Genomic DNA, 26432 nt, shown 5'->3' with positions numbered 1-26432 from the left:
TGTCACACGCGCCTCTCGCTCTTACACACACATACACATCTTTACATGAAATATTAATTATTTCCCAAATCTAAGTATATTTTCCTATCTTCAATATGATAATGACGATTACATTCTACGGAAATCAAAAATAAAAATGCTGTCAAGTTTAATGAATGAGTCAATTTCGGTCCCGACAAAACTAACGCTATAAATACCCAACATTCGCAGTTAACTTCAATATCTTACGATGGTGTAGAGGCTAAGGACAATGTCTACGGCGCGGACGACCCAGGTTCGAATCCCATAACTATAAACTTTTTTTATTTAAAATCACGTGACTGAAGGGGGCCGAGGGAGCTGATAGGTTAGGTGGAGTACCAAGGGGGCCGATAGGTTAGGTGAAGTACCAAGGGGGCCGAGGGGCGGAGTTCCACGCTCAAATCGCTACGATACTCGTTCCATCCTGCGTCGATTTCGATGACGCTGATAGGTTACCCCCACTCCTGTTTGAACCAAAAATTGCAGAAAGTTTAGCTCCATAAGAAAATACATGGGATTTTGCGCCAGAAGTCTCTTTGTTACACTACTGAACTCGCCCTTTGTATAATACGAATTATCCAGAAAGTATGTTTTCAGCGTTTTTCTGAATCTGAAAATATTCCACAGGTGCAAGATGAGAGTGGTGAACTGTGTTATTCTCATTCTGCGGCCATTCAGCTGTCGGCACGATTCCTTACACCTTAGCTGATCCACGGCGGCATGTTTTGCAAAGGCTTTTGGAGGGTTTTAGTCTCCCTCACCCTACTTATTTCTGCCACTGACCAGGAGTCTGGCGACCCCGTCTGTAAGGCCACATTAGCTTCCCGGACAGGGCCTCCAGTCCCCTGGCCGTTCCCCTATCCACCACCTGGGGACGCGCCCGATAAGTAGCCCAACCCACGGGTTACTTCAGAGATTCTGGAACTCCTATTCTATGAGAGAAGGAAGTATTTTCGTATTTTTTGTAACAGTCGTTTTGTTACAGGTCTGTAATTGGTTCGCTAACTGGCGAAGAAAACTGAAGAATGCTGTTAGAGGATCTGAACAGAAAACCTGGGGAAATTTAATAAAAACATACAACAACCAAGTGCAGGGTAACTTAGAGCATTTCAGTATATGTTCGGACAACAGTATCTGGGAGGAATCTGAACAAAATTCGAACTGTTTTGAAGAATCCCATCAGAAAGCAGATGTCTCTCATTACAGGAAGAACCAATTAGGGCAAACTTTCAATGAAAATCCCGGTTTCAACAATAATATTAATGAAAATCAGAACCAATGTTATTTTATAAGCTCAACAACAGGAAACGACACGGAAACGTATCATGTACCTCGAAAAATAAATGAATATCACTCCAGGGATAAATATTTTGATAGTTTCGAAAAGCCAATTAATGATGTTGGAATCATTGAGGAAAATAAACCATCTATGATCTCAAAATGGCTAGAAAGTGCTGTTAATTTTAAACCCAGTGAGAACAGTTATCTGAATTGGGTCTCGGATACAACCAGAAGGAAAAATACAAAGAAAATCAACGATTTATTTGCCAAAGTGGATACATTGCCCCATGTACATGGTAGAGAAGAATTAGATGCAGCAGAAGCACTAACAACTTTAGCTAATGCAAAATGCAAGATTTAACAGTATAAAACTGCACAAAGAAATAGGTATTTATCCAATTCAACTTAAAACAATCTCAAGTTAATATCCAAACTTTTTTTTCAGCTAATTTCATTGGAAAACATCCTAATAGAGGAAAATTGCCACAATATTTCAGCCTGATAGGTAGCATTGGAACTTTAAGCATGAAGTGCATCTAAAGAAAACCCTTTCCCCATTCATCAGAACTGGAGCACTGTTTTTTATCAGAAGTTTCGCTAACTCCGTTAGTGAAAAGAGTTTTCGTTAGATACAATCTTTTAAGCACCAAAGGTGGTGAGAGCAATAGAAACTTCTGTTCATCACCAGAAATGTTCTAATATTTTGTTGCACATAAAGTGAAATTGTGAATACTCTCAACAACTATATTGATGTTTTGTATTATTTACATGATTTAACATTAAGATTTTGTGAACTGCAACATAGGAATGATCATTAGGTTGTAACCAATTTGCTACAAAATTTTCTGTTCACAATTAATTTCGAAAACTGATCTCGAAATTCACAGTTATAAACCAAGAGTATTGCGGATGCTGATTTTACTCCTACAAAACGATGGAATGAAATATTTTGATTAATCAATATCAGCTTATTCATGTATTCTATCAAACTTTTGAATTGTATGGGGGAATAACCTGAGAGCCGAATACCTACTTTTTTGAATAAATAAATCAATATCTCGAAATCGATTTATTTTTGGTATAAAGTGTATTACATAAACTAATATTAGAATCATTCATTTTTTATTTTCACATTATCCAACCAGAAGTGTTGGGAAAACGCCATTATTTTCATTCGATAACGCATATTGAAAACCTTGATTCGCCAATTTTCAGGATATGACTCCAATTATTTTCCAAAATACGTCTAACCGACGGTCATCGCCCTGTACCCTGTATATTGTTCATTAATAACCTCTCGCAGTTTGTCCTGAAACGTCAATTTGGTCTGATTTGATTGTTAAACAAGGTTATCAAATCTCCTGCAGAATATGATCGACTTAAATGATTCCGCTTTTAAAGACGAATATATTCATCCATTTAATGTTTTAGAAGTTTCTACTACTAACATCCATGTGGAAAAAGCTATTATTTCATGACTTGATATTATTATATGTTTAAAAAATATAAAAATAACATATACATTTTCATTGATGCTATTTTTTGCGCACTTTGGCAATCGCTTAAAAAGCTTGCGCATGGGTTATTCACTTGGCACGCATAGGGTATGAAATTTGACAAATGCAAATGACAAATTTGACAAATACAAATCACCTTGTGAAAATTCTGATTTGTGTCTGTTCTGTGAATTTATTGAAGTCCACTTTTGTGACGTGTGTGAAACGTCAATTTTACTAACGTCAAAACTAATTGCCTTGACATTTTCATGTCGAATGTCACTTTGATGTCCATCTCTTGACACGCAATTATTTGTTAACATCATTGAATTGATATTCGAAATTAACGAAAACCTGCAAGGGAAATGGTTGGTACATGCTGAACATATCAAACATTCAGGGATTCGCTTTTTTAACACTTTTTGATTGGATCTAGTGCTTTTTTCCTTCGCCTTCTAGTACTTATTTTAAAAGAGTTGCGGCAACACTGATTGTGATGGTTGATATTTGCTGATGTGTTTATAAATTTTTTGTATTATTAAGAATATCGGAAGTAAAATGGTTAGTATTAAATTATTAACTACTTTGTATTGAGAGTCATGTTAATTTTGTTTCTAGCCTCTTCGTTTAGATATCAAACGAAAGTTAACAGCCCGTTCAGACAGGGTAAAATGTGTAGACCTCCATCCATCTGAACCATGGATGTTATGTTCTTTATATAGTGGCAATATCAATGTTTGGAATTATGAAAATCAACAACAAGTAAAAAGTTTCGAAGTATGTGACCTGCCAGTGAGAGCTGCAAAATTTGTCCCCCGTAAAAACTGGATAGTCAGTGGATCTGATGATATGCAGATAAGAATATTCAATTACAACACTTTAGATAGAATTCATTCCTTTGAGGCACATTCCGACTATGTGAGATGTATAATAGTTCATCCAACCCAACCTTATATTCTGACAAGTAGCGGTAAGTTCATTACCTATATTTGTTTAAACCTGTATTCTGGTTGATGCTTTGAGAGTCCTTAGAAATTCAGCGTGAGCTCTATAGCATTCATATCGGGTCAGAGCACACTCTCCAGACTTGCTCTGGTTTCTGTCCCCTCGGTTGGTACGAATGGTAAAAATGTGATGTTATGAGTACACGAATAAACATGAAGATAACGCTCTGGTAAAGTAGTGAAATGTGTAATGAAATATTTAATTTCTAAATGAAATTCAATAACTAGAAGTCATACTTATATGAAAAAAGCACTTCTTGCTGCAAAGGCCAAAAGAGTCGTAACAGATTGTTGGAATAGAAAATTGGAGACTTGGTTGTATTAAATTATTGGAACTAACTATTGGAATTAGGCAAACTTTCTTGACTGTCAGTATCAAATATCGGCAAAAATGAACAAAAACTCATATGAAATATTTGAATGAATGTTATGATTTTTACGCCACACTTTGAAGAAAATTGTAAGGGTATTATTTTTAGCTGGCGTTGCCAAGTCTTCTTAAACTTTCTCAATATTTATCAAAGTTTCCTCAGTTAATGCTGGTTGGTTGTTGATGGTTTTTTCAATTAAACGTTACAAATTCAATATAGAACCTATTTCCTTCTTCAAATCGATTTGGAGTGCCTTCAGGAAAAGACACATTGTTGCCACACTTTTACAAAATTCCTTATCTCGGTTAATACTAGGTTGGTTCCAACTTGAGTCACAAACAGATTTCCAACAGTTTGTAAATTGTTGTCAACGCGCATGTCTGGTAAATATTGGTTTCTGATCAATTTGAAATTTCTGATTGGAACAGCTGATAGTTCAACTGAAGTTTGGCATGGAATTTCAACATTACCTTTAAAAATAAATCTAATCAAGTGTATTTCTGGAGAGTAAAAGAAGGTTGCAGTATTTTATTCTATTCACTAATCAACATGGAACTGGGAGGTAAGTAGGTCACCGCAATAATCAATTTGTGTAATTAAAGATGTTCATATTTTAGGTTCACTTAAAGAATTAATAATGTTTCCTGCGCCAGCAAATACATAATTAATTTTATAACAATTTCTGCAGGTTATGTTGTTTGCAAGTTGCATGAACATAAAACAGAAACAGTGATACGGAATACGCATGCGTCAGATTAATGTTAGATTTCGAACAGGTTTGAATCTTGGATGGAACAGAAAACTGATAGTTTACTAATGGTTGGAAACTCACGTTGGAATGCAACCACATTACTGCGCACAATCTTGACTGTCAGAAACTGTTTCTGACGCTGGTTGGAACGAACCTGCTGTATGATCTTTGATGGATTTTTGAATGAGTTAAATTTTCACTTTGTAAAGTTTTCGTACACACTTTTGGCTATTTCATTATTTATTTGTAATTTGTTTACTCATACATTTTATGACAGTTGTCTATAAAGTTTATTTTTTTCGTGGCAGTAAGGTATATTTGCCTCTCCACCCCTCCCCTATTCCCTCCTTCTCTCCCCATCATCCTCCTTCTTTCCCCTTCCCATTTTCCTTCTTTTTCCGCCACCCTCTCTCCTTCCTCCTACCCTCTCTCAATCTCCCACCTCCATCGCCCCCGCCCTCTTTCCTTCCTTATTTCATCAAATATACACTATCCACCCCCTCTCTCCCTCCCCCAAAATCCCTTAAGATTTCCGGCGATTTCCGTTAATTTCCAAGGATTTCGTGGAGATCCAACTTATACATTTTATGACAGTTGTCTATAGAGAATATTTTTTTCATGGCAGTAAGGTATATTTGCCTCTTCGCCCTTCTATTTCTCTCTTTACCCCTTCCCTATTCCCCCTTCTCTTCCCATCATCCTCCTTCTTTTCCCTTCCCATTTTTCTTCTCTTTCCGCCACCCTCTCTCTTCCCTCTTACCCTCTCACCATCTTCCACCTCCATCGCCCCCGCCCTCTTCAATCAATCAATCAAACATTTATTGAATCAGTTTTCATTTACAATCACATTAGGCAAACATCATCATAAAATACTGGCTGATACAACAGGTCAAACTTTTATAGAAAAACAAATACAAAGCATAACTTAAATAAAAATAAAATTACTAAGCTACAATCAAATTATGATTATGACTCAAGGAGAAACTCATCCACAGAGTAGAATGCTTTCTGCAATAGAAAAACCTTAAGCTTCCTTTTGAAGACATTGATGTTTGAGGACTTAATGTCATTACTAAGCTTATTATATAGTTTAATCCCACAGCACATGGGGTGATTCTTCGATACTGTCAATCTACTATAAGGCTGCTAAAGTTGAAGGTTATTTCTGGTGAAATGTTCATGGATTTGCTCATTTCTAGGAATAATGAAATATTGTTTCTTATATATATATATATATATATATATATATATATATATATATATATATATATATATATATATATATATATATATATATATATATATATATATATATATATATATATATATATATATATATATATATATATATATCAGAGTTTGGTAGATATACAAACTAGGCATTGTTAATACACTATAACGAATGAATAATGGCCTGCAGTGTTCACTTGAAGATGCCCCAGCCAGAATTCTGATTACCTTTTTCTGAATAACAAACACTTCATCAGCTTTAGCTGATAAGCCCCACTGTTCGAGACCATAGGAAATCACTGACTGAATTAAACTGTGGTATAAAAACATATTTCCAACAGTTTGTAAATCTTGTCAACGCACATGTCGGGTAAATATTGGTTTCTGATTAATTTGAAATTTCTGATTAGAACAGCTGACTTCAGTTCAACTGAAGTTTGGCATGGAATTTCAACATAACCTTTAAAAATAAATCTAATCAAGTGTATTTCTGGAGAGTAAAAGGAGGTTGCAGTATTTTATGAGTTACTTCTTTGCATGATCTTCGCATCCATGTATAGAGTTACTTATTTTAAAATTTAATACTTTCTTCCTTTCCTTGGAAGATTTCCTCATCCTTGTTTTTTGTATTAAGATGGAGTAGTAGAAAGCCAAAAACTTTCTTTCCCATATTTTAAGTATGTTTTATATTTTATAAGACCACAATTTTAAAACAAATGTATATGGTTTTATTCTGTAGTGAGGACCGCAATTTTATATCAACTTGTACAATGGGGAATGTTCCTCAATTTGGGTTATTACAGCAAATGCAAGTTTGAACAAAATGAAGTTGATTTCAATTCATGAGTTTTTCAAATTCACTTCGAAAAGTATTCAAATTGATGTTTCAAATGTTGGGTTTTGATTTTTAAAGGGATTTGTTTCTAATTGACATATTGGCAACAGCGCCTATATCAAGTTGAAATAACTTATACCTACCTAGATATTCTACTTTAAAAAAGGAAAATTATCTTTATAAAACAACAATCAAGGCAAAATATAAATTATAGTTCAATACCACCTCCACAAGCCACATAAACAACAGTTGTTTTGTTATTTATTTATATAGAGGAAGATATGTTAGGTGCACAAAATGTCATATGTCACAGAATGTCTCGGAACATAAGTTAACAGAACAGCACGCCTCTGAAATATGACATCTTTGTTTGTCTCATACAGGTAACAGATTCATTGTCCTTTATTAGCTATAACCGATGTTGCCAAATGGTGAAATAGAAACGAATCCCTTTAAATGTTGAATGCATTAGTTCAGTCCTCTTTTTTAAGTATTTAAATATTTTTTTAAAGAAAAAGGTTGAAATGATAAGTTTAAAATGCGTTGTTTTAGAGCTCTTTCATGAAAACTACTTGATTTTCGTCAGGAGGAACATTTCCTATTCTGTTATGGACATTCCGTAAATAAATAAGTAAATAACGTATGTTAATTGCTTCTTGTTTTTCAGATGACATGCTCATCAAATTGTGGAATTGGGATAAGGCTTGGGCTTGTCAGCAGGTCTTTGAAGGCCACTCTCATTATATCATGCAAATCGCCATCAATCCAAAAGACAATAACACATTTGCGAGTGCTTCACTGGACCGTACTTTGAAAGTGTGGCAACTAGGAGCGTCAACAGCGAACTTCACCCTTGAAGGGCACGAGAAAGGTGTCAACTGTGTGGACTACTATCACGGTGGAGACAAGCCATACTTGATATCGGGAGCAGACGATCGGTTGGTTAAAATCTGGGACTATCAAAACAAAACGTGTGTCCAAACCTTGGAAGGACACGCCCAAAACGTAACCGCGGTTTGTTTCCACCCTGAACTACCTGTGGCTCTCACAGGCAGCGAAGATGGTACCGTTAGAGTTTGGCATACGAATACACACAGATTAGAGAATTGTTTGAATTATGGGTTCGAGAGAGTGTGGACCATTTGTTGCTTGAAGGGTTCGAATAATGTTTCTCTGGGGTATGACGAGGGCAGTATATTAGTGAAAGTTGGAAGAGAAGAACCGGCAGTTAGTATGGATGCCAGTGGCGGTAAAATAATTTGGGCAAGGCACTCGGAATTACAACAAGCTAATTTGAAGGCGCTGCCAGAAGGTACGTAATCAAATGTGTTTTAAATTATAATTAGACACAAGATGCACTGTTTGGAACCTTTGGTGTAGTAATGAATATTACTGGAGTTTTTTCCCAACACCAAATCGTTATTTTTAACACCTGGACACGTGTTTCGATCACCAAGTGATCATCTTCAAAGAGGAAGATTAAATCTGAGGACTAGTGCGAGCTAATCCTATTTATAGATAGATAGATAGATAGATACATTTATTTCAACAGAGTATTTTATAATCATTCACAGGAGTGGCAGAAAATTTTTGTCTAAGAAATACGTCAAAAGGAAAATTGTAAAGATATCAAATATGTGTACATATAAATCTAAAAATGAAACATTCAAAATGAATTGCTTCAAGTTTCAAACACGATTACAAACATATTAAAATGTGCGTCATATTGCGCATGATTACTGAAAGTAGAGATAATTTCTATAAATACATAGCGCAATTTTGAATAAAATTTTTTTCATAAATTTCCACAGGCCAGAAAATATTCATCAGTATTGTAGGGCTCCAGATCACATAAGAATTTTCTTACAGATTTCAGAAATCTGTTAGCAACGACAATATCTTTTATGTTTTTCGGAAGATTATTATAAAATTTCATTCCAGCGTAGATAGTGCTACGTTCATATAGGGATTTTGCATGGATGGGATATGAGAAGTCTTTTTTTTGTCTTGTCTCGTAAATATGCGTTTTGCGATGTATGTCAAAATGACCTGGATGATTGATAATAAATTTTATCGATTCATATATATAGATTGCTGACACAGTAAGTAGTTTGTTGATTTTAAAGGCTCCTCTGCAGGAATCTCTTGTATTTATATTAAAGATAATTCTGATAATTTTTTTTTGACATAGGAAAACTCTATTAAACCCATGACATGAGCCCCAGACGATTATCCCTTGTCTCATAGCGGAGTAAAAATTCGCATAATATACTGCAACTAGTGCTTCAAGATCAACATTTTTTTTTAGAACTCTCATGGCGTATGTTACCGAGGATAGTTTATTGCAAAGGTTATCTATATGACTACTCCAACTTAAAGTGTCATCAATGTATATGCCTAGAAACTTCACTGAAGTATTACAAATGATTTTTTGATTGTGCATAATTATGTTTTGTGGTGTTTCTATACTGTTATTGACTTTGAACATGATACAATTTGTTTTTCCATCGTTCAGAACTAACTTATTCTCTAAAAAATAATCTTTGAATTGTTCTATTATTTTGCTACCTTTTTTTATAATATCAGGTAAGTTCGCACCTGTTAATAAAAGATTTGTATCATCAGCATAATTGATCATGTGAGCAGTTTTTATATCTGTTTATACTATAAAGGTAACTCATACAGGTAAACCATCCAGGCATACCAACCTAAATTAATTTTACAATTTTGCCTTATCTATTATTTTACAATATACAGTGTCACAAATAAAGTCCGCATCAAATGGGATTTTTTCTTGTTCATCTCTTCAAGCAACTTTTGATATCTCCATTAGGTTGTGCTTTAAAAATGATGCCAAATGACATGCACATGACCGATCAAGTGATTTTTCTTCCCTGTCAAATTTGACATTTTTTCCAAAAAATGTTCAGAAAAGCAGTTATTGCTCGAAATTTCGAAAATCGGTAAAGTTTTACAGTTTTTCGAAAATTTTACATTTGCCGATTTCTCAAATTTAGCCAAACTTCAACAAAGTTAGTGCTTTATGCCTAACTTATCTTTCCAACGCATTTTTATTACCAATTGCAATTCTAAATACAACTTATTTCGCAAAAATTTAAAACACCAGAAAAAATTATGCCAAAAATGACGCAAAGTTGATACAGTTTTTAAAAACAGATAAATATTTCACTTTATTTCTACTTTTTGCGAAATAGCTTGATACATAAGCATAATTAAGAAACAATATCAATGAAAAGTCAATAACATATTCTTTACTGCACTTTTCAAACAGTTAAACTTTGATTTACTAATTACGAAAAATTACAACGCAATTAAACTAAGGGAAGGAATTATACGAAAGTAATTTCACATTTACTAAATATCTTTTATGAGGTATGAATGAACAAAATTACTTCAGAAATCAATTTAGATTTTGTTGCCTAGAAAACTAAACCGTAAAAAATTCTAACAAACATCTGTTAAAATAAAGTTATAATTTGAATTAAGAACACATAATCAAATCGAAACATATGCCTAAACCATGTAAATACCAATAGAAATACAAAATAAAAAGTCACATTTCGGTGTGCCTTCCACCACGTTCAATGCAATCAATTGTCCTTTTTAAAACATCTTTAACTGCATTCTTTATACTACGGGGTTTCGTGCTTACAACACATTCTCGAATAACTGCCTCTAAATGGTTTATATCTCGAAAAGGTCTTTGCTTATACACCTTTTGTTTTAAGTAACCCCACAAGAAGAAATCTAGTGGGGTTATATCAGGAGATCTAGGCGGCTAAAAGTGTTCCATATTGCGACTGATTACTTTGCCCCTAAATATTTCCAAAAGACGCTCTTTAACCACCCTTGTAGTATGAATAGGTGCACCATCACACTGATACCACACAACATTTCTTACTTGAAGGGGCATATTATCCAAAACTTCAGATAGTTCGGTATTCACAAAGTGTAGGTAGTCCGCAGAATTTAAATTATGTCTAAAAAAGTATGGTCCTATAATTTGATCGTTTAATATGCCACACCATACATTCGTCTTAAACGAATATTGATCTCAACATTCGATTACGAAATGTGGGTTTTCTTTTGCCCACCACATGCAGTTTTGCGAGCTCACAACGCCATTTAAAGGAAAATGATAATTTTCTTCTTTTTCCCCTTGAAACCAAAAAGAAAAATACAAGCGCATATCGAAGTCCCTTTCTTTTAATGTATTGATAAATTTCGGTTTATAAGGCGTAAATTTATTTTTGTGTAAAATACGTTGTACACTCTCTCGGTTAACATCTGTTCTATCAGAAATATCTTGAATACTTGTTTTTTCATGTTCTACGACATCCAAACATATTTCAAATTCCACTTCTTCAGTATGTCTAGAAGGCTGATGTACTTTTCTAAAATGACTATCAACCGAGCCAGTAGATTTAAACTACTAACTGTTGACTGATGAATATTTCTTGCAGGATGTCTGGCATTGAAAATATCAGCTACTTGTCGGTGACCGGTATTCTCGCCGCATATTAAAACGATTTCAATTTTCTCTTGAAGATTCAGCATTTTTAACAACACACTAGACAACGAATAAACTATTTTAAATCTAAAACTGGTAAACACTATTTTGAGTTATTCCACAAATGTCATATGACAATGGAATATTTTGCTTATTCAGTTCAGTTCAATTGTTTCCACAGTACCCTTAGTTTAATTGCGTTGTAATTTTTCGTAATTAGTAAATCAAAGTTTAACTGTTTGAAAAGTGCAGTAAAGAATAAATTATTGACTTTTCATTGATATTGTTTTTTAAATCTGAGCTGGATAATATTAAGTTTGTTGTAGTCGTGTTCCTTGACCTCAAAAGAGCATTTGAGACCATTGATAGGTCTATACTACTAGTCAAATTGAATATATATGGAATTGAGGGCAAAGTGTATAATTGGTTATCTAATTACTTGACCAACAGAAAACAACTAGTAAGAGTTAAAGACATGTTCTCTTGTGAAATTGACAATTACGTTGGAGTTCCCCAGGGTAGTGTTCTGGGACCCCTTCTATTCATACTATATTTAAACGGCATGCCATTGTTTGTCGACTGTGAATTTATGAACTTTTTTGCTGATGATACTCTATTGGCACGTAGCGATGTGAACCTTACGATGGCTATACAAAAAATGAATAATACTCTAGCAAGTGTCAACAAGTATTTAAAAATTAATAAACTCAAGCTGAATGTGATGAAAACTAAAGCGATGATAATCACCACCAAGTTTAAATACAGCCAAATAGACTCTAAAACTATTAATCTCAACATTGATGATGACAAAATTGAAATAGTGAATTCAACTAAATATCTGGGATTCCAGATAGATAACACTCTATCGTTTGATGAACATTTTGAGTATATTCATAAAAAAATTTCAAAGAAATTATTCTTTTTTTCTAGAATTGCCAATAATCTTTCAACGGAGTCAAGTATCACAGTTTACAAGTCAATTGTTCAGCCACACTTCGACTATTGTTCCTCTATCCTATATCTATTCAATCAGAATAAATTGTCTCAACTCCAAAAACTTCAGAATCGTGGTATGAGAATCATTTTGAAGTGCTGTAGAGATACTCCTATCACTATTATGCTCAATGTTTTAAATTGGCAATCCATTTCCCAAAGACTGCTATACTTCACAGTGATCTTCGTATACAAAATATTGAACAATTTAGGACCATCTTATTTTAATCAGTTTATTGTCTTTCATCACGATATTCACCACCACCTCACTCGAAATAATAATAACTTATATATTAACAGAACAAAAAACAAAAATACTATGAACTCATTGTTTTTCAAGGGTTTTGATCGGTTCAACAAATTACCCAATGCAATTAAAAGTAGCCCATCTCTGAACATGTTCAGAAATGAACTGAAGAAATTTGTTTTAAATGTACAAATATGATATGTATTATGTCTTTGTTACCTGTAGCTGTAATTTGTATAATTCCATTCATCTAATGTTCGTTATATATTTCAAATATCATCTATGGAGGATATGATTTTATCGGTCGAACTCTGTATTAGTGAAATGACAAAATATTGTCATTCCAATAAACTGATGCTAAATGCACAGAAAACGAAAATTATATATTTCAATAAGAACAATTTGATCGATAGTAAAGTCCTACAGACACATAACTCCACTAAGTTTCTGGGTGTAATGATTGATAAATCACTCTCATGGTCTGAGCATATTGAAGGTTTATCTAAAAAACTATCCAAGTCATACTTCGCAATTCTGCAATTGAGGTATGAACTTCATGAGAATATACTTATCCAAGTTTATTATGCATTAGTATATTCTGCACTATCTTTTCACATCACGTTATGGGGAAATGCTACAGAAATAAATAGGATATTTGTTACACAAAAAAGAATTGTTAGAATGATGTTCAACATGAAGCCACGTGATTCTTGCAGGGAAATTTTTAAGAGTAAAAAGATTATGACAGTTTGCTGCATTTATATTTATAAAAGTTGCTTACACATTAAAAAGCATGAAAATGAGCTAATAAAAAACAATTACCACCATCAATATTGCACTAGAAATGCTTCAAATTTATTAACAATAACTCACAGAACATCCGCATTTGAAAAATCGCCAACTTATGCTGGGGTAAAAATATATAATAAACTCCCTAATCTAATGAAGGCCTGTAATACTATCGAATTAAAAAAATCACTGAAAGATTTCTTATTGGCTAAATCTTATTATACATTACAAGAGTATTTCGCTGATTGAGTTTTTGTGGATATCTGTGTGTAAATAATCTTATTCTTTTATGTTTTAATCTTACATTTTTACACTTGTACATCTATACGTTTTTACATTTTTATTTATACATATATGTATATATATCTGTATTTTATGGTCCTATGTTTATATGTATTGAATGTATATTTACATGTTTGTTTGTTTACATATTTATAAGTATAAGTTGACATGTTCGATACCATGTAGTTGGTCCATGAATGAATAAATTTCTTTCTTTCTTTCTTTCAAAAATAATTATGTAATTTATCTTTCTACATGTTGCATTGAAATTTTTCGAATGTATAATGTTGCTGTTTTTGTAGTAATGTCTTTAAAAATATTTTATTGAACTTATGTTTGTCATACATTTAAGTCATTTCTATATGTAACACATCCCTTTTTTTTTATTTCTACCATTCTAGTTGATTTGTATATTATTAGGATATCCTATTTAAATAAAGATCTATCTATCTATAAAGAGTGAGCTGGACAATTTTAGGCTTAGTTGACTGACATGGTTTGACCAGGTGAGTTTGTCATCCAGGACAAGGCCAAGTAGTCTGACATTTCTGTCTTCCTGTAGAGATGTATTTGTGGTTACTATTAATTGCTGGAATTTGTCGTTGTTTAGTTCGAGTCTATTCGCGAGAAACCAAGACTCGGCTTTCTCTTCCGCTTCCTTAGCCAGTCTGACCGGTGAGTTGTGATTTTTGAGTGAATAAATTAATGTGGTATCGTTTGCGAAAAGAACACTTTCGAGTGGATATAGGAAAGGGGTCAGATCGTTTATACAGCGGACCCAATACAGAGCCCTGAGGCTCTGTATTGGGTCCGCTGTCACCAAAGGTTCCAAACAGAGCATCATAAATGATGATGTAGTAGTCGTTTTCTAACTAGTTTTTCAATGATTTTTGCGATGGTTGGTATGAGAAATATAAGGCAGAGATTAGAGGGATCATCAGAATATCCGCCCTTATGCAGAGGAATGACCTGCAGTATTTTTGTTTTTAATATCCATCATGATTTCAATTAATTCATTAACTTTGGTGTCATACAGAGACAGGTTCTCATCACTTTTATCTGCACTTTTATCTGAAAAAATCATACTCCTGGAAAATAACCCATCTTTAAAGTGCATAGAAGCATCAACTAATCAACCTGATCACAAAAAAACTGCCCAAAGTAACTCTAATCTCCCTAATGATACAAAAAAAGACCAAAGTAAAAACAACCGAGCATCTATGAAATCCAATAGCAACAAAAAACAATAAAACAATATTTTAAGTCCAGGCATACAGGGTGATACATCAGATAAGAGTAATTCGAACTTACAATTACTGGAAGTCCAAACAATGAAAAAATTTGATGAAATCATTAACCTGATTAACGATACTGACCCAAATCCCCCTGGTACCTCTGTGGACAACTCCTGGAATTCAGTAACTTATAAAAAAATCAAAAAAAGTAATACATCTTCACAACTACCTACTGCTAAATCATATGGCACAGGACATCCTAGTGACCTACTCACAGTTACTCTTGAACGGAACTGGATATGGATTGGTGGACTAGACCAGTGTACTACCATCGATAATGTTAAGGAATATGTAAAAAAAGTCTTTCCTGATAATAACGTTGATTGTTTTGACCTCAAATCCAAGTATAAAAAAAAATGCTTCAAAATATGGAGTTTTGATCTGTCAATGGATGAACTTCTGGACCCCAATAATTGGCCCCACAAATTACACATTCGTCCCTTTCAACACCAGTGATCATCAATATGCCACAAATATCATCTCTGATACTGGTTCCTCTGGTTATTCCAAACCTGAATTAAATGTAAAAAAGAACATATACAATTTCAAAATACTTCATCTAAATGCTCAATCATTAACAAACAAAATTAATAAACTGGAAGTTCTTTTATCGGAAGAGGATCCAGACGTCATTAGTATTGTTGAGCACTGGTGTGATACTGAGAATATTGAATTTATATCCATACCTGGCTATAGTCTGATATCTAAATTTTGTCGTATTACTCATATACATGGGGGAACTGCCATCTTTGTTAAATCATCATTTCTAGCTCAGTGTCTTGATTTAAAACAGTTCTCAGACGAAATTCATTGTGAAGGCAGTGGGATAAAACTAACTGTACAAGGTAAAAAGATTTGTATATTAAGCATTTATAGATCTCCTAATGGTAACTTGGATATATTTTTACATAAATTATCCTGCATATTAGATTATATTTCTAGAAATGACTATGATATTTCCGTATGTGGTGATTTTAATGTTGATTACCATAAAAATACTTTGGAAAAGTCACAGCTGGATGACTTATTACCTAATCACAACTTGCATGTTTCATCCTTGGCACCCACTCGAGTTTTTACTAATCGATTAGGGATAACATCATCTAGCAAACTCGACTACGTACTAACAAATGTGGAGGAGGACTGTTGTAAATCTAATGTCTATGAGGGGAACTTCAGTGATCACAAAATATTTTCTCTTATTTATAGTATGCCTTTAGAGAGTAAAATAATTTTACCATCTGACTATACTTACAGAGATATCTCAGAACATAACTTAAAACAATTGTCTTTGACATTGTCAATTACCAGCTTTGACACCATATATCATTTAAATGATGTGGATGATAGTTTTCAGGAATTTATGAACATTATAACAAGTATCTTAAATGACTGTTGTCCTATAAAAAAGCATAAAACAATATCTGAAAAAAAATCTAACTGGGTAACTCCAGAAGTCAGACAAGCTAGCCGTAATCTAAAAAATACCCATTGGCTGTGCAAAAACATAGGCAACTTAGACTCGCACGCTGCATATAAAAGAGCAAAGAAAGACTACGAATTACTACTCGAGAAAGCTAAATTGGATTTTCATGCAAATCTAATAAAGAACTCGAACAATAAAAAACAAAACAGTCTGGAACTTAGTTAACAAGGAAATGGGTAGAGGGAAAAACTATTTGACATCATTCTTAACCATGGCAATGAGTTGATCACTGATAAAAAAAGGGTGGCTAATACTTTCGGTGATTACTTAGTAGATCAGTAGTAGAAGATAACTTACAAAAACATTTAGGTAGCAATAGATCATCTATATGCACATCTTCCAACATTTTAACAAACACATTCTTCTTTGCGCCAATAACTGAAGAGGAAGTTATCGATATTATAAATGGTTTAAAAAATAAAAAAAGCACAGGCCACAACAATATCTCAGTAAGAACCATAAAAGAAAATGGGGTATTGATCTCTAAGCATCTAGCTCACCTGTTCAATCAGTCTATCACAACCGGCAAATTTCCATCACTCTTGAAGACGGCCATTATTATTCCCATTCACAAAAGTAAAGAAACATCAGATGTGACTAACTATCGTCCTATCGCTCTTTTAAGTATTTTCTCAAAAATCTTTGAGAAACTAGTTAACGAGAGAATGGCTAACTTTTTGTTGAATTTTAAGATTCTTACTGACTGCCAGCACGGTTTTCGTAAAAGTATGTCCACACAGTCAGCTGCCTGTAGTTTTGCTGAAATCATCTATAACTCCCTAGACAATGGTATGCACGTGGCAGGAATATTTTTTGACCTCTCACGTGCATTTGACTGTCTATCTTATGACTTTATTGAAACCAAACTTTTTAATCTAGGATTTAGGGGTGTATTTTTGCAATGGCTCAAACATTTTCTTTCAGACCGTACAGTGTTGGTCAAAATAAAAGGTACACTATCTGATCCTCAACCAATCAGTTCAGGAGTTCCTCAAGGCTCTGTCCTGGGACCGCTTATCTTTCTATTATTCGTCAATGATCTACCCAAATACTTCAACATCAACAACAATAGTCTCACTCTGTTTGCTGACGATACCTCGTTAGCGGTGTCAGCACACAGCCTAGAGGAATTAAAATCATCAACGGAAAGGTTTATAACACACTTCTTAGATTGGTGCAAGTTAAACAATCTGATTGTTAACTTGAATAAAACAAAATGTATTCATTTTAGTTCTTCTATCGGTCTTGATAAACAGCCTACTGTCTTTGATATTAGAGGGGTGGAATTGGTATCAACGAATTTTACAAAATTTCTAGGTGTCTATGTGGATGATTGCTTAAGATGGTCTGAACACATTACGGTCACTTGTAAAAAAGTTAACCAAGCGTACTATGCTCTCTCCAGAATAAAACATTTTATGCCCTTGCATGCCTTGCTGGACGTATATTATAGCTTGGTCTACAGCCATTTAAGCTACAATGTGGTTCTTTGGGGATATGCCACCAACAAAGATAGGGTTTTTATTTCCCAAAAAAAAATTTTCAGAAAATTATTTGATATCCCATGGAGAGAATCGTGCAAACAGCACTTCATATCATATCAAATCCTGCCATTCCCTTGTATTTACATATTTAAATGCTTACTATACATCCACGATAATTTAACAAAATATAACAAAATTTCTTCTTACCACAGTTCCTCAACCAGAAATGGAAAATTGTTAAGTATTCCTAGACACAGATCCTCTAAATTTGAACAGTCACCCAAATATATGGGAATAAAATTATTCAATCACCTACCTGATCACTTTAAAACCATCAGTTTGATGTCATTTAAAAAAGAAGTTAAAAATTTGCTCCTGTCTAAGGCTTATTACAGTGTCAGTAAATTCCTTTTAAACGACTTTAGCTGATTGCGGTCCAGACTTTCATCCTGATTTTATTATTTTATTATACATCCAATTTTGACTAATCTTGTTTTTTTTTCTTTATATTTTATACATTTTTATACTTTAAAACTACTGAGATATTTTATCTTAATGTATGTTTATTTTCTTTATACTATTTTAACGTGTTGTACTGACTTGTCGTATACGTTGTTAACGTCTCAAAGGATAAATAAATATTATTATTATTATCATCCACGCCCAAATTTTCTAGATGTACTAATGGATTATAAATAACTTTTTCCGCAGGAACAAGGTATATGGTAAACAAACTCTTTGGCTTTTTCAACTATATTTTCGGGTTCAGATTGTGTCAAAACCCTTTTAGATATAAATGGAGATCAATTTTAGAGTTAGGAATTGTTTTCATCTCGACGCGTATCGAGATTCATTATTCCCAAGTACCTTTTTCTTGTTCTAGGTGGAGAAATAAGAGATGGGGAGCGTTTACCTGTCTCTGTAAAAGATATGGGAGCATGTGAAATATACCCTCAAACAATCCAACATAATCCGAATGGAAGATTCGTTGTAGTATGCGGAGACGGCGAATATATCATTTACACAGCGATGGCTCTACGGAACAAGGCTTTTGGAAGCGCTCAAGAGTTTGTCTGGGCTCAGGACTCCAGCGAGTATGCCATTCGCGAGTCTGGTTCCACAATTCGGATATTCAAAAACTTCAAAGAAAGGAAGAACTTCAAGTCGGATTTCAGCGCGGAAGGAATCTACGGGGGTTTTCTCTTGGGAATTAAATCGGTATCCGGTTTAACGTTTTACGATTGGGAAACTTTGGACTTGGTGAGACGGATTGAAATACAACCGAGGGCGGTTTATTGGTCTGACAGTGGAAAATTAGTCTGTCTCGCAACGGAGGACAGCTACTTCATCCTTTCTTATGATTCGGAGCAAGTTCAGAAGGCCAGGGAGAACAATCAAGTCGCAGAGGATGGCGTAGAGGCCGCTTTCGATGTGTTGGGGGAAATGAACGAGTCTGTCCGAACAGGTCTTTGGGTTGGAGACTGTTTCATCTATACAAACGCTGTCAATCGTATAAATTACTTCGTTGGTGGTGAACTTGTCACGATAGCTCATCTGGACCGTCCTCTGTATGTGCTGGGATATGTTCCTAGGGACGATCGATTGTATCTCGTAGACAAAGAATTAGGAGTTGTGAGTTATCAGTTGTTGCTGTCTGTTCTTGAATATCAAACGGCAGTTATGAGGAGGGACTTTCCTACAGCGGATCGTGTCCTGCCTTCGATTCCCAAGGAGCATAGAACAAGAGTTGCTCACTTTTTAGAAAAACAAGGCTTCAAGCAGCAAGCCTTAGCAGTGAGCACTGATCCAGAGCATCGATTCGAACTCGCTGTAGCCCTGGAAGACCTCGATACCGCCAAAGTATTAGCCCAGGAAGCCAACAATCCTCAAAAGTGGAGTCAACTAGCAGAGCTTGCGGCGTCAACAAATAATTTACAGCTAGCAAAAGAGTGTATGCAGAAGGCTCAGGATTACGGAGGACTTCTCCTCCTAGCCACCAGTTCTGGAGATGAACAACTAGTTCAAAGCTTGGGAGAACTCACGCAAGCTGAAGGAAAGCATAACCTCTCCTTCCTTTCTTATTTTCTGGTGGGAGATCTGCCGAAATGTTTGGATATCTTGGTCAGTACGGGACGCCTACCCGAGGCTGCTTTCTTCGCACGCTCGTACCTGCCGGACAGAATATCGGAAATTGTTGAACTGTGGAAGGTGAAACTGACGTCAATTAATGAGAAAGCTGGTCAGAGTCTGGCGGATCCGAAGAGCTACGAGAATCTTTTTCCGGGTTTGCAAGAAGCAATTGAAACGCAAAAGTATTTGGAGCAGCAGGATAGGGGGCTTTTCCCGGCTTCCGTATCAACAACGATCGTTCCCAACCATGAAAGGAATTTGGTGGCAGAGGCACGGGCCCAGATGAAGGGTGGTGCCGCGGTTTCTCAGCAAAGCAGGTAAGAACAAGTATTGGGTAGAGATATTTGTTTGTTCACACACACTCGCACAAAATCTTATGTATTACCAAGAGGTATTGTTTCCCGGGCGTATAACTGTTGCAGATCAACTAATTAGAGAAAACTATAGGCAAGTAATGAATTGAGTGGTCTGAAATTGATTTTATTATTGTTAATTGCAACACTAGACATCACTCAATTTAGGAATGTGAACTTTCACTCTGGAAATAACTGTGTCCGGGTTTGTTGGCCGTGGTCTGCAGGTGTTTATACCTGACGTTTCAGCTACTACTGCGGTAGGCGTTATTAAAGTCGAGGAAGTAACGGTTGAGGTGTTCAAGTTGTTTGCATGGCAAAAACTACGATGATGGAATTTGTCCCCTGTTTCACTATTATTGTCATCATTTAAATCAATAATGAACTTATTTCCACCATTAATATGGAAGTGTCCAATCCCCATCTAGTCTTTTTCAACTAAAATTACTTTTTTAATCCTTTTCCGCCAGTTTTCTTCGGTCAGATACTTCTTTAATCAGCTCTATCACCTTCCTCAGGGTTCCCACTGTGGACCTTTGCTATTCAACCTATTTATTAATGACCTAGCTACAATTATAAAACGTAGTGAGGTACTGATTTTCGCTGATGACGTAAAAATATTCAAATTAATTTCTTCTACAAATGATGTCTCACTCTTACAAGAAGGTTTGTCACAATTTTATGTCTGGTGTGTTATGAATCAAATGAATTTGAATATATCCAAATGTTTCTGCCAAACATTTTCTAGAATTATTCACCCTGTTCTACATGACAATTTTTGTACAAGAAAATCTATTCGCTATGGAAATCAACGTAAGTCATTTCTGTAATGAATTGGACGCTGAGTTCACAGCTATACTTATTCAAAATACTGTCATAGTAACAATCTATAGATCGAACCGTGGCAACTTCGATATATTTTTAAATTCTCTGGATAATCTGCTAGAATCCCTCACTAGAAAATACCCAAAAATTATTCTGCTAGGAGATTTCAATGTCAATTTTCTTGCAGACAATAAAGAAAAAAACAGTCTCAATAATACCCTCCTTTCTTATAACTTTGAAACTCTTTTATGTGAACCAACGAGAGTTACTCAGTATTTTTCCACATGTATCGACAACATATGCACTAACTTCAAATTTAAAAAAATTGGAATTGTTAAAGAAGATATTTCTGACCACTATGGTCAATTTATCGAAATCGAGATAAAAAATAGTTCGAACCAGGGTAAAAATGCGCCCAAACAAGTTAGACATATTAGTGAATTGGGTAGAGCTGAATTTGTACAATGTATAAACAAAATAGATTGGACAAGCTACTATTTAACTAACGATCCAAACATCCTCTCTGAATTTATATGTGAAAATATCACATATGTCATAGAAACAGCTTTTCCTTTGAAAAATATAAATCAAAAAGCTCTAAAACCTAAGTGGTATACTGAGGAACTGAAAGTTATGAGGGAGGATGTAAGACGAATAAAACGCCAATACATAAACACAGGAGACTTCGAAATAAAACGTATGTATCAACAAAAAAAAAAAAAAATAAGAAAGCAAAAAGGAGTATGTATGATAACGTTATCACAAACAGTAAGGACCCGGCAAAAACAGTTTGGAAGATCGTAAATGAAATACAGGGTAAGTCAGGTAAAACTAACAACCACGATACCTGCCTTACTGCAAATGATTTCTGTGAATTCAGCTCCACGATAACATTATTGAAAAAATATCTCTCACGGATGAATCTGGGGATGATCTCTTTAAAATAACTGTGAAAGATTCAGTATTCTTGAGTCCCACAAATGAAAAAGAAATAACAAGTGTGATAAAAACACTCAAAAATAGTTCAACTACGGATGCATATAACATAAGCTCCAAAATAATCAAACTCATACCGGAAATCCTAAGCACACCACTCGCACACCTAGTTAATACATGCATGGAGAAGGGAAAATTTCCATCATATCTGAAACTGTGTAGAGCAACCCCAATTATGAAAAGAGGTGATATAAATAACTGTGATAATTATAGATATATAACAATTACTCCAATAATATCAAAAATAATTGAAGTAATTATCAAAGACAGATCAACGAGCTTTTTGGAAAACGGAAAACATCTCGATGACCACCAATATGGATTTCGATCGCTGAGATCAACTTCACAAGCTGTTACTGAGATAGTTCACTCAATAGCAAAAAATCTAGACATAGGAGTACATACACGTGCAATCCTATACGACTTGTCGAAAGCCTTCGACAGTGTCTCACATGGCATCCTATTAGAAAAGCTCCATAAATACGGGATACGTGGACCAGCTCTTCGACTCATTGAAACATTCATTACGGACAGACAACAATACATATCCTACGATAATGTGACCTCCAGGACCATACAAATTAAACATGGTGTACCTCAGGGTTCAGTCCTGGGGCCACTGTTGTTTATCATCTATATGAATGATCTGCCAACCTTCTTAGACATCGCAGATGTATTTATGTACGCAGATGACTCAACTTTTTTAATCAGAAGCAGGAATTTAGAAGAGATCGATAGAATGTCAAGTGAGACACTGTCACGAGGTGAAGCTTACTTCAACGCAAATATTTTATCTTTGAATAAAAACAAAACTGAAGAAATAACTTTCTCAAAAAATACAGCAAATGATTCATCAGTCAAAATACTAGGATTTCACATAGATTCCAACCTGAACTGGAAAGAACACATTCAGGAATTGCAAAAAAAGCTGTCCAGAAGTCAATTTTTATTTAGAAATATCAGAGAAATAGTTCACGGAATGGTTCACTGCCACTTAATGTGTGGGATTTTATTATGGGGCACAAGCTCAGCATGCCACCAGTTATTAATAAATCAAAAAAAAAATTGTTAGAACTATGGCTAAGGCTGGACCAAGGGAACAAGCCAAACCATTGTTCATCAAAATGCAAATTTTAACACTTCCATGTATATATATTACAGAAACCATCTTGTGGATACACCAAAACAAAAATGCGAACGCTACGGGGAGTGAAATTCATAAGTACAATACCCGCAATAAAGAATTAGACTACCTCGAGTGAACTACACTAAAACAATGAAGCAGACGGACTATCTACCAATTAAACTATATAACCTTATACCGGTGGATTGGAAGACATTCACTACAAAAAAGTTGAAACACTACGTAAAACAATCACTTCTTGTAAATCCACTTTATAATATTGAAGATGTTTTTTCCCATATATGGACTTAATATTTAGTACTGTCTATTCAACGTACTACCTTACATAAAACCTAGTTTCTAGCATTATCTCATTTTTACAGCTTTATGAATATTATTTACATAGCTTTATAAATTTTATATACATTTTGACGTACCTACACAATTATGTTGTGAATTTATCACATAAACATTTTTGTAACTTTTAAAGGTCAATAAATATCTTATCTTACAGTATCAATAATATACCAATTAATAGGAAATCAGTGATAAAGGACTTAGGAATTATGTTCGATCGTGAATTGAACTTCAAATCTCATAATTTTGGAAAATTATTTTTACGCCTGATGCTTTGTTTCAATTTTCCCCAAATCAACTCGATGGGATTGAAAACACAAAAATTCAGCAATACTCTCAAGGGCATACACTTTTTCAAATGTTTTTGTCTGTAAAACTTCAATTAGTTGGTTTTTGGTATAGTAATCTTCAAAATTCAAATTGTTATCCATTGAGAAACTTCGTATTTCATCTTTCCTCAAAATTTTATTTGGTACTTTGATGAGCTGTTGCTAATAATAGAAAGCGTTGTCAAGAACTATTACATTATTCGCATCCAAATTTGGTATCAATGTGTTTTCAAACCATTCCTCAAAAATATTAGCTTCCATGTACTCATGATAGTCAGCATTGCATTCTTCAAGTTCTTTACTTTCTCTGCAATGCACAATGATTAGTCACGATCCTGTGTTTGCAGGCATGTTAGGCGTACACATTCTCGAACCATCAGTCCACCCTTTCGTAACTGTGTCGTGAGTGTCATACCAAGTTTCGTCCGAATAAAAAATTTGCCATTTTTCTTCTCTATATATATTTATTTGTTCTAAGTATTTGTTTCGCAATTCCACTATTCTTCTGCTTTCCATAACTCCTTGTTTATTATTTTAAATCTAAATCCTAGATTCTTTATCCAATTCTGGATAAAGTATTAAATTTCTTCCTTATGATTTCAATTTTAGGAATCTCATTGCTTTTGTAACAGTCGTGTATTGGTTTTTTCAATGATTTTATTAGATGAACATCTAAAAGTTTTGGTAATCCTATATCACATAAGGTTTGTTGAGAAAGTTGAGAAAGGAATTTCAGTCAAATCTGATGTTGCTTGTAATAGTTTTTTCCCTCGAAACCAAACTTGATATGTAGATTTTTATATACATTGAAACATACTCTCTGTGTTTCAATATTCAAATGCATCCGAATCTTATTCACTGGTATCTCTTTTTCGCATTGTTTACGATCGCTATTGGAATCACTACACAGGAAAAAGTCTGCGTTGTTATCACACTCATTATTACTATTAGTACTTGTCCAAGGACGCCACATTTCAAACAGATAACAAAAATTTCGAGTTATAATAACTGCACCAATATTGAATTTCAACACTCGAATCTCGATCAGTTCCTGAACTGAACCCGACGGTGATAACCTTCCTCGATTTCTATTCGTCACCATAACATGACTTCAAATTTAAATTTATGACTCTCCAGCCAATCATAAAACTTGGTTAGTAAAAATTATCCAATACAAACCGCCAATTCTACAGTACACGTGGCCAATTTTGAACCCTTTTCATTTCTATGTATTGGTATTTTTGGCCTTTGAGAGTGCCGCCAACTTTAAGAGTGCACAATATCGTTTACTTCGACTATACCATTATAATACTACATATTTCATATTAGGATTAAATTACTCTGACTTTTTTTTATATACTTTCAAATGAATGTAGGAGTGGGCAACCTCACTCTAATGTTTGTGTGTGTTTCAGTTTGTGTTTTCAATAAAATTGTTCAGTTGATTGATTAATTCATTTTGATTTTGTAGGTTACTTTCTGGAGAAAAAACAATATCCTTTGAACAGGATGAAGATGATCTAGACTTAGATTTGGAAGGCGTTAATATTGACGACAATATAGACACAACGGTAAAATTTTAGTCAAAAGTATTTATCAGTTTATCTTAAATTTTTTTTTTAGGATATCAATATCGACGATGATTTATTGAGCGATTGAAATTGGCCATTCAGCGATGGAAATTGTGTATAAATTTTTATAAACTATAGTTCCCAGATTATATTGATTTATTATTCAACTAATTCTATAAACATTGTTTTTATATTTCCTGTCAGATTTTTCTCTCACAAACACAAGCAATCATATTGAAATCCTCAAAATAAGTCATTTAGGTAGTTAATATAAAATTGCAGGTTATGGATAATGTTACGTTTTTCCCCGTGGCTTGATTAATAATTGACTACACTGAATAATCAAACTTAACTTTATTTCACTTTAAATACAACAAACACTTCAACTATTATTTGAATGCTATCGCCTTACTAGATCACATCGCGTACCGCACTGTAATGTCCACTTGACTGTGTCGATATGCCCGCCGCTAGCGTTCAAATATCGCAATCGAACATCGTAGAAACTTCGCCAAAGTTCTGTCGAAGTCGGTACCATTATTCTCGCTGCTTCTCGAGTGGTGGGAAATCATCGTACATTCCCGCGCTCTTAGCTACGCCACGTTTGGTTTATAGTTACCAGTGGCGGCCGGCGTTACTTTTTTCTCGGGTA

At 34.4% G+C, this 26432-nt stretch overlaps 2 protein-coding genes across 4 annotated transcripts in view; both read left to right on the top strand.

Moving 5' to 3' along the window:
- LOC111515902 (uncharacterized) overlaps positions 1-2366 on the top strand; it is a 37853-nt gene extending 35487 nt beyond the window's left edge. For all 3 annotated transcript variants that reach the window (XM_074186617.1, XM_074186618.1, XM_074186619.1), the window contains exons 4-5: positions 1007-1689; positions 1748-2366. In XM_074186617.1, the coding sequence (XP_074042718.1) occupies positions 1007-1663 (657 nt within the window). In that variant the 3' untranslated portion in view covers positions 1664-1689; positions 1748-2366. The remainder of the gene's footprint in view (positions 1-1006; positions 1690-1747) is intronic.
- A 703-nt stretch (positions 2367-3069) lies between these two features.
- On the top strand, positions 3070-25951 carry beta'COP (coatomer subunit beta'). The gene is made up of 6 exons (XM_074186616.1): positions 3070-3359; positions 3417-3768; positions 7657-8301; positions 18980-20543; positions 25681-25780; positions 25833-25951. Exons 1-6 carry the CDS (start codon positions 3357-3359, stop codon positions 25866-25868), a joined length of 2700 nt encoding a protein of 899 aa, XP_074042717.1. The 5' UTR covers positions 3070-3356; the 3' UTR covers positions 25869-25951.
- Positions 25952-26432: the final 481 nt, after the last annotated feature.

Source organism: Leptinotarsa decemlineata, unplaced genomic scaffold (assembly GCF_025532065.1).
Source record: "Leptinotarsa decemlineata unplaced genomic scaffold, Ldec_3_MD MMD2_P_RNA_scaffold_4, whole genome shotgun sequence".
Lineage (NCBI taxonomy): Eukaryota > Metazoa > Arthropoda > Insecta > Coleoptera > Chrysomelidae > Leptinotarsa > Leptinotarsa decemlineata.
The sequence above is the reverse complement of the archived record's forward strand: the minus strand, read 5'-3'. Positions and strand labels throughout refer to the sequence as shown.

Bases quoted from the DNA above. Each gene is read 5' to 3' on its own strand.
- beta'COP (XM_074186616.1), top strand. The intron at 20,544-25,680 runs GTAAGAACAAGT...TTGATTTTGTAG, and splicing joins GCGGTTTCTCAGCAAAGCAG to GTTACTTTCTGGAGAAAAAA. The intron at 25,781-25,832 runs GTAAAATTTTAG...TTTTTTTTTTAG, and splicing joins ACGACAATATAGACACAACG to GATATCAATATCGACGATGA.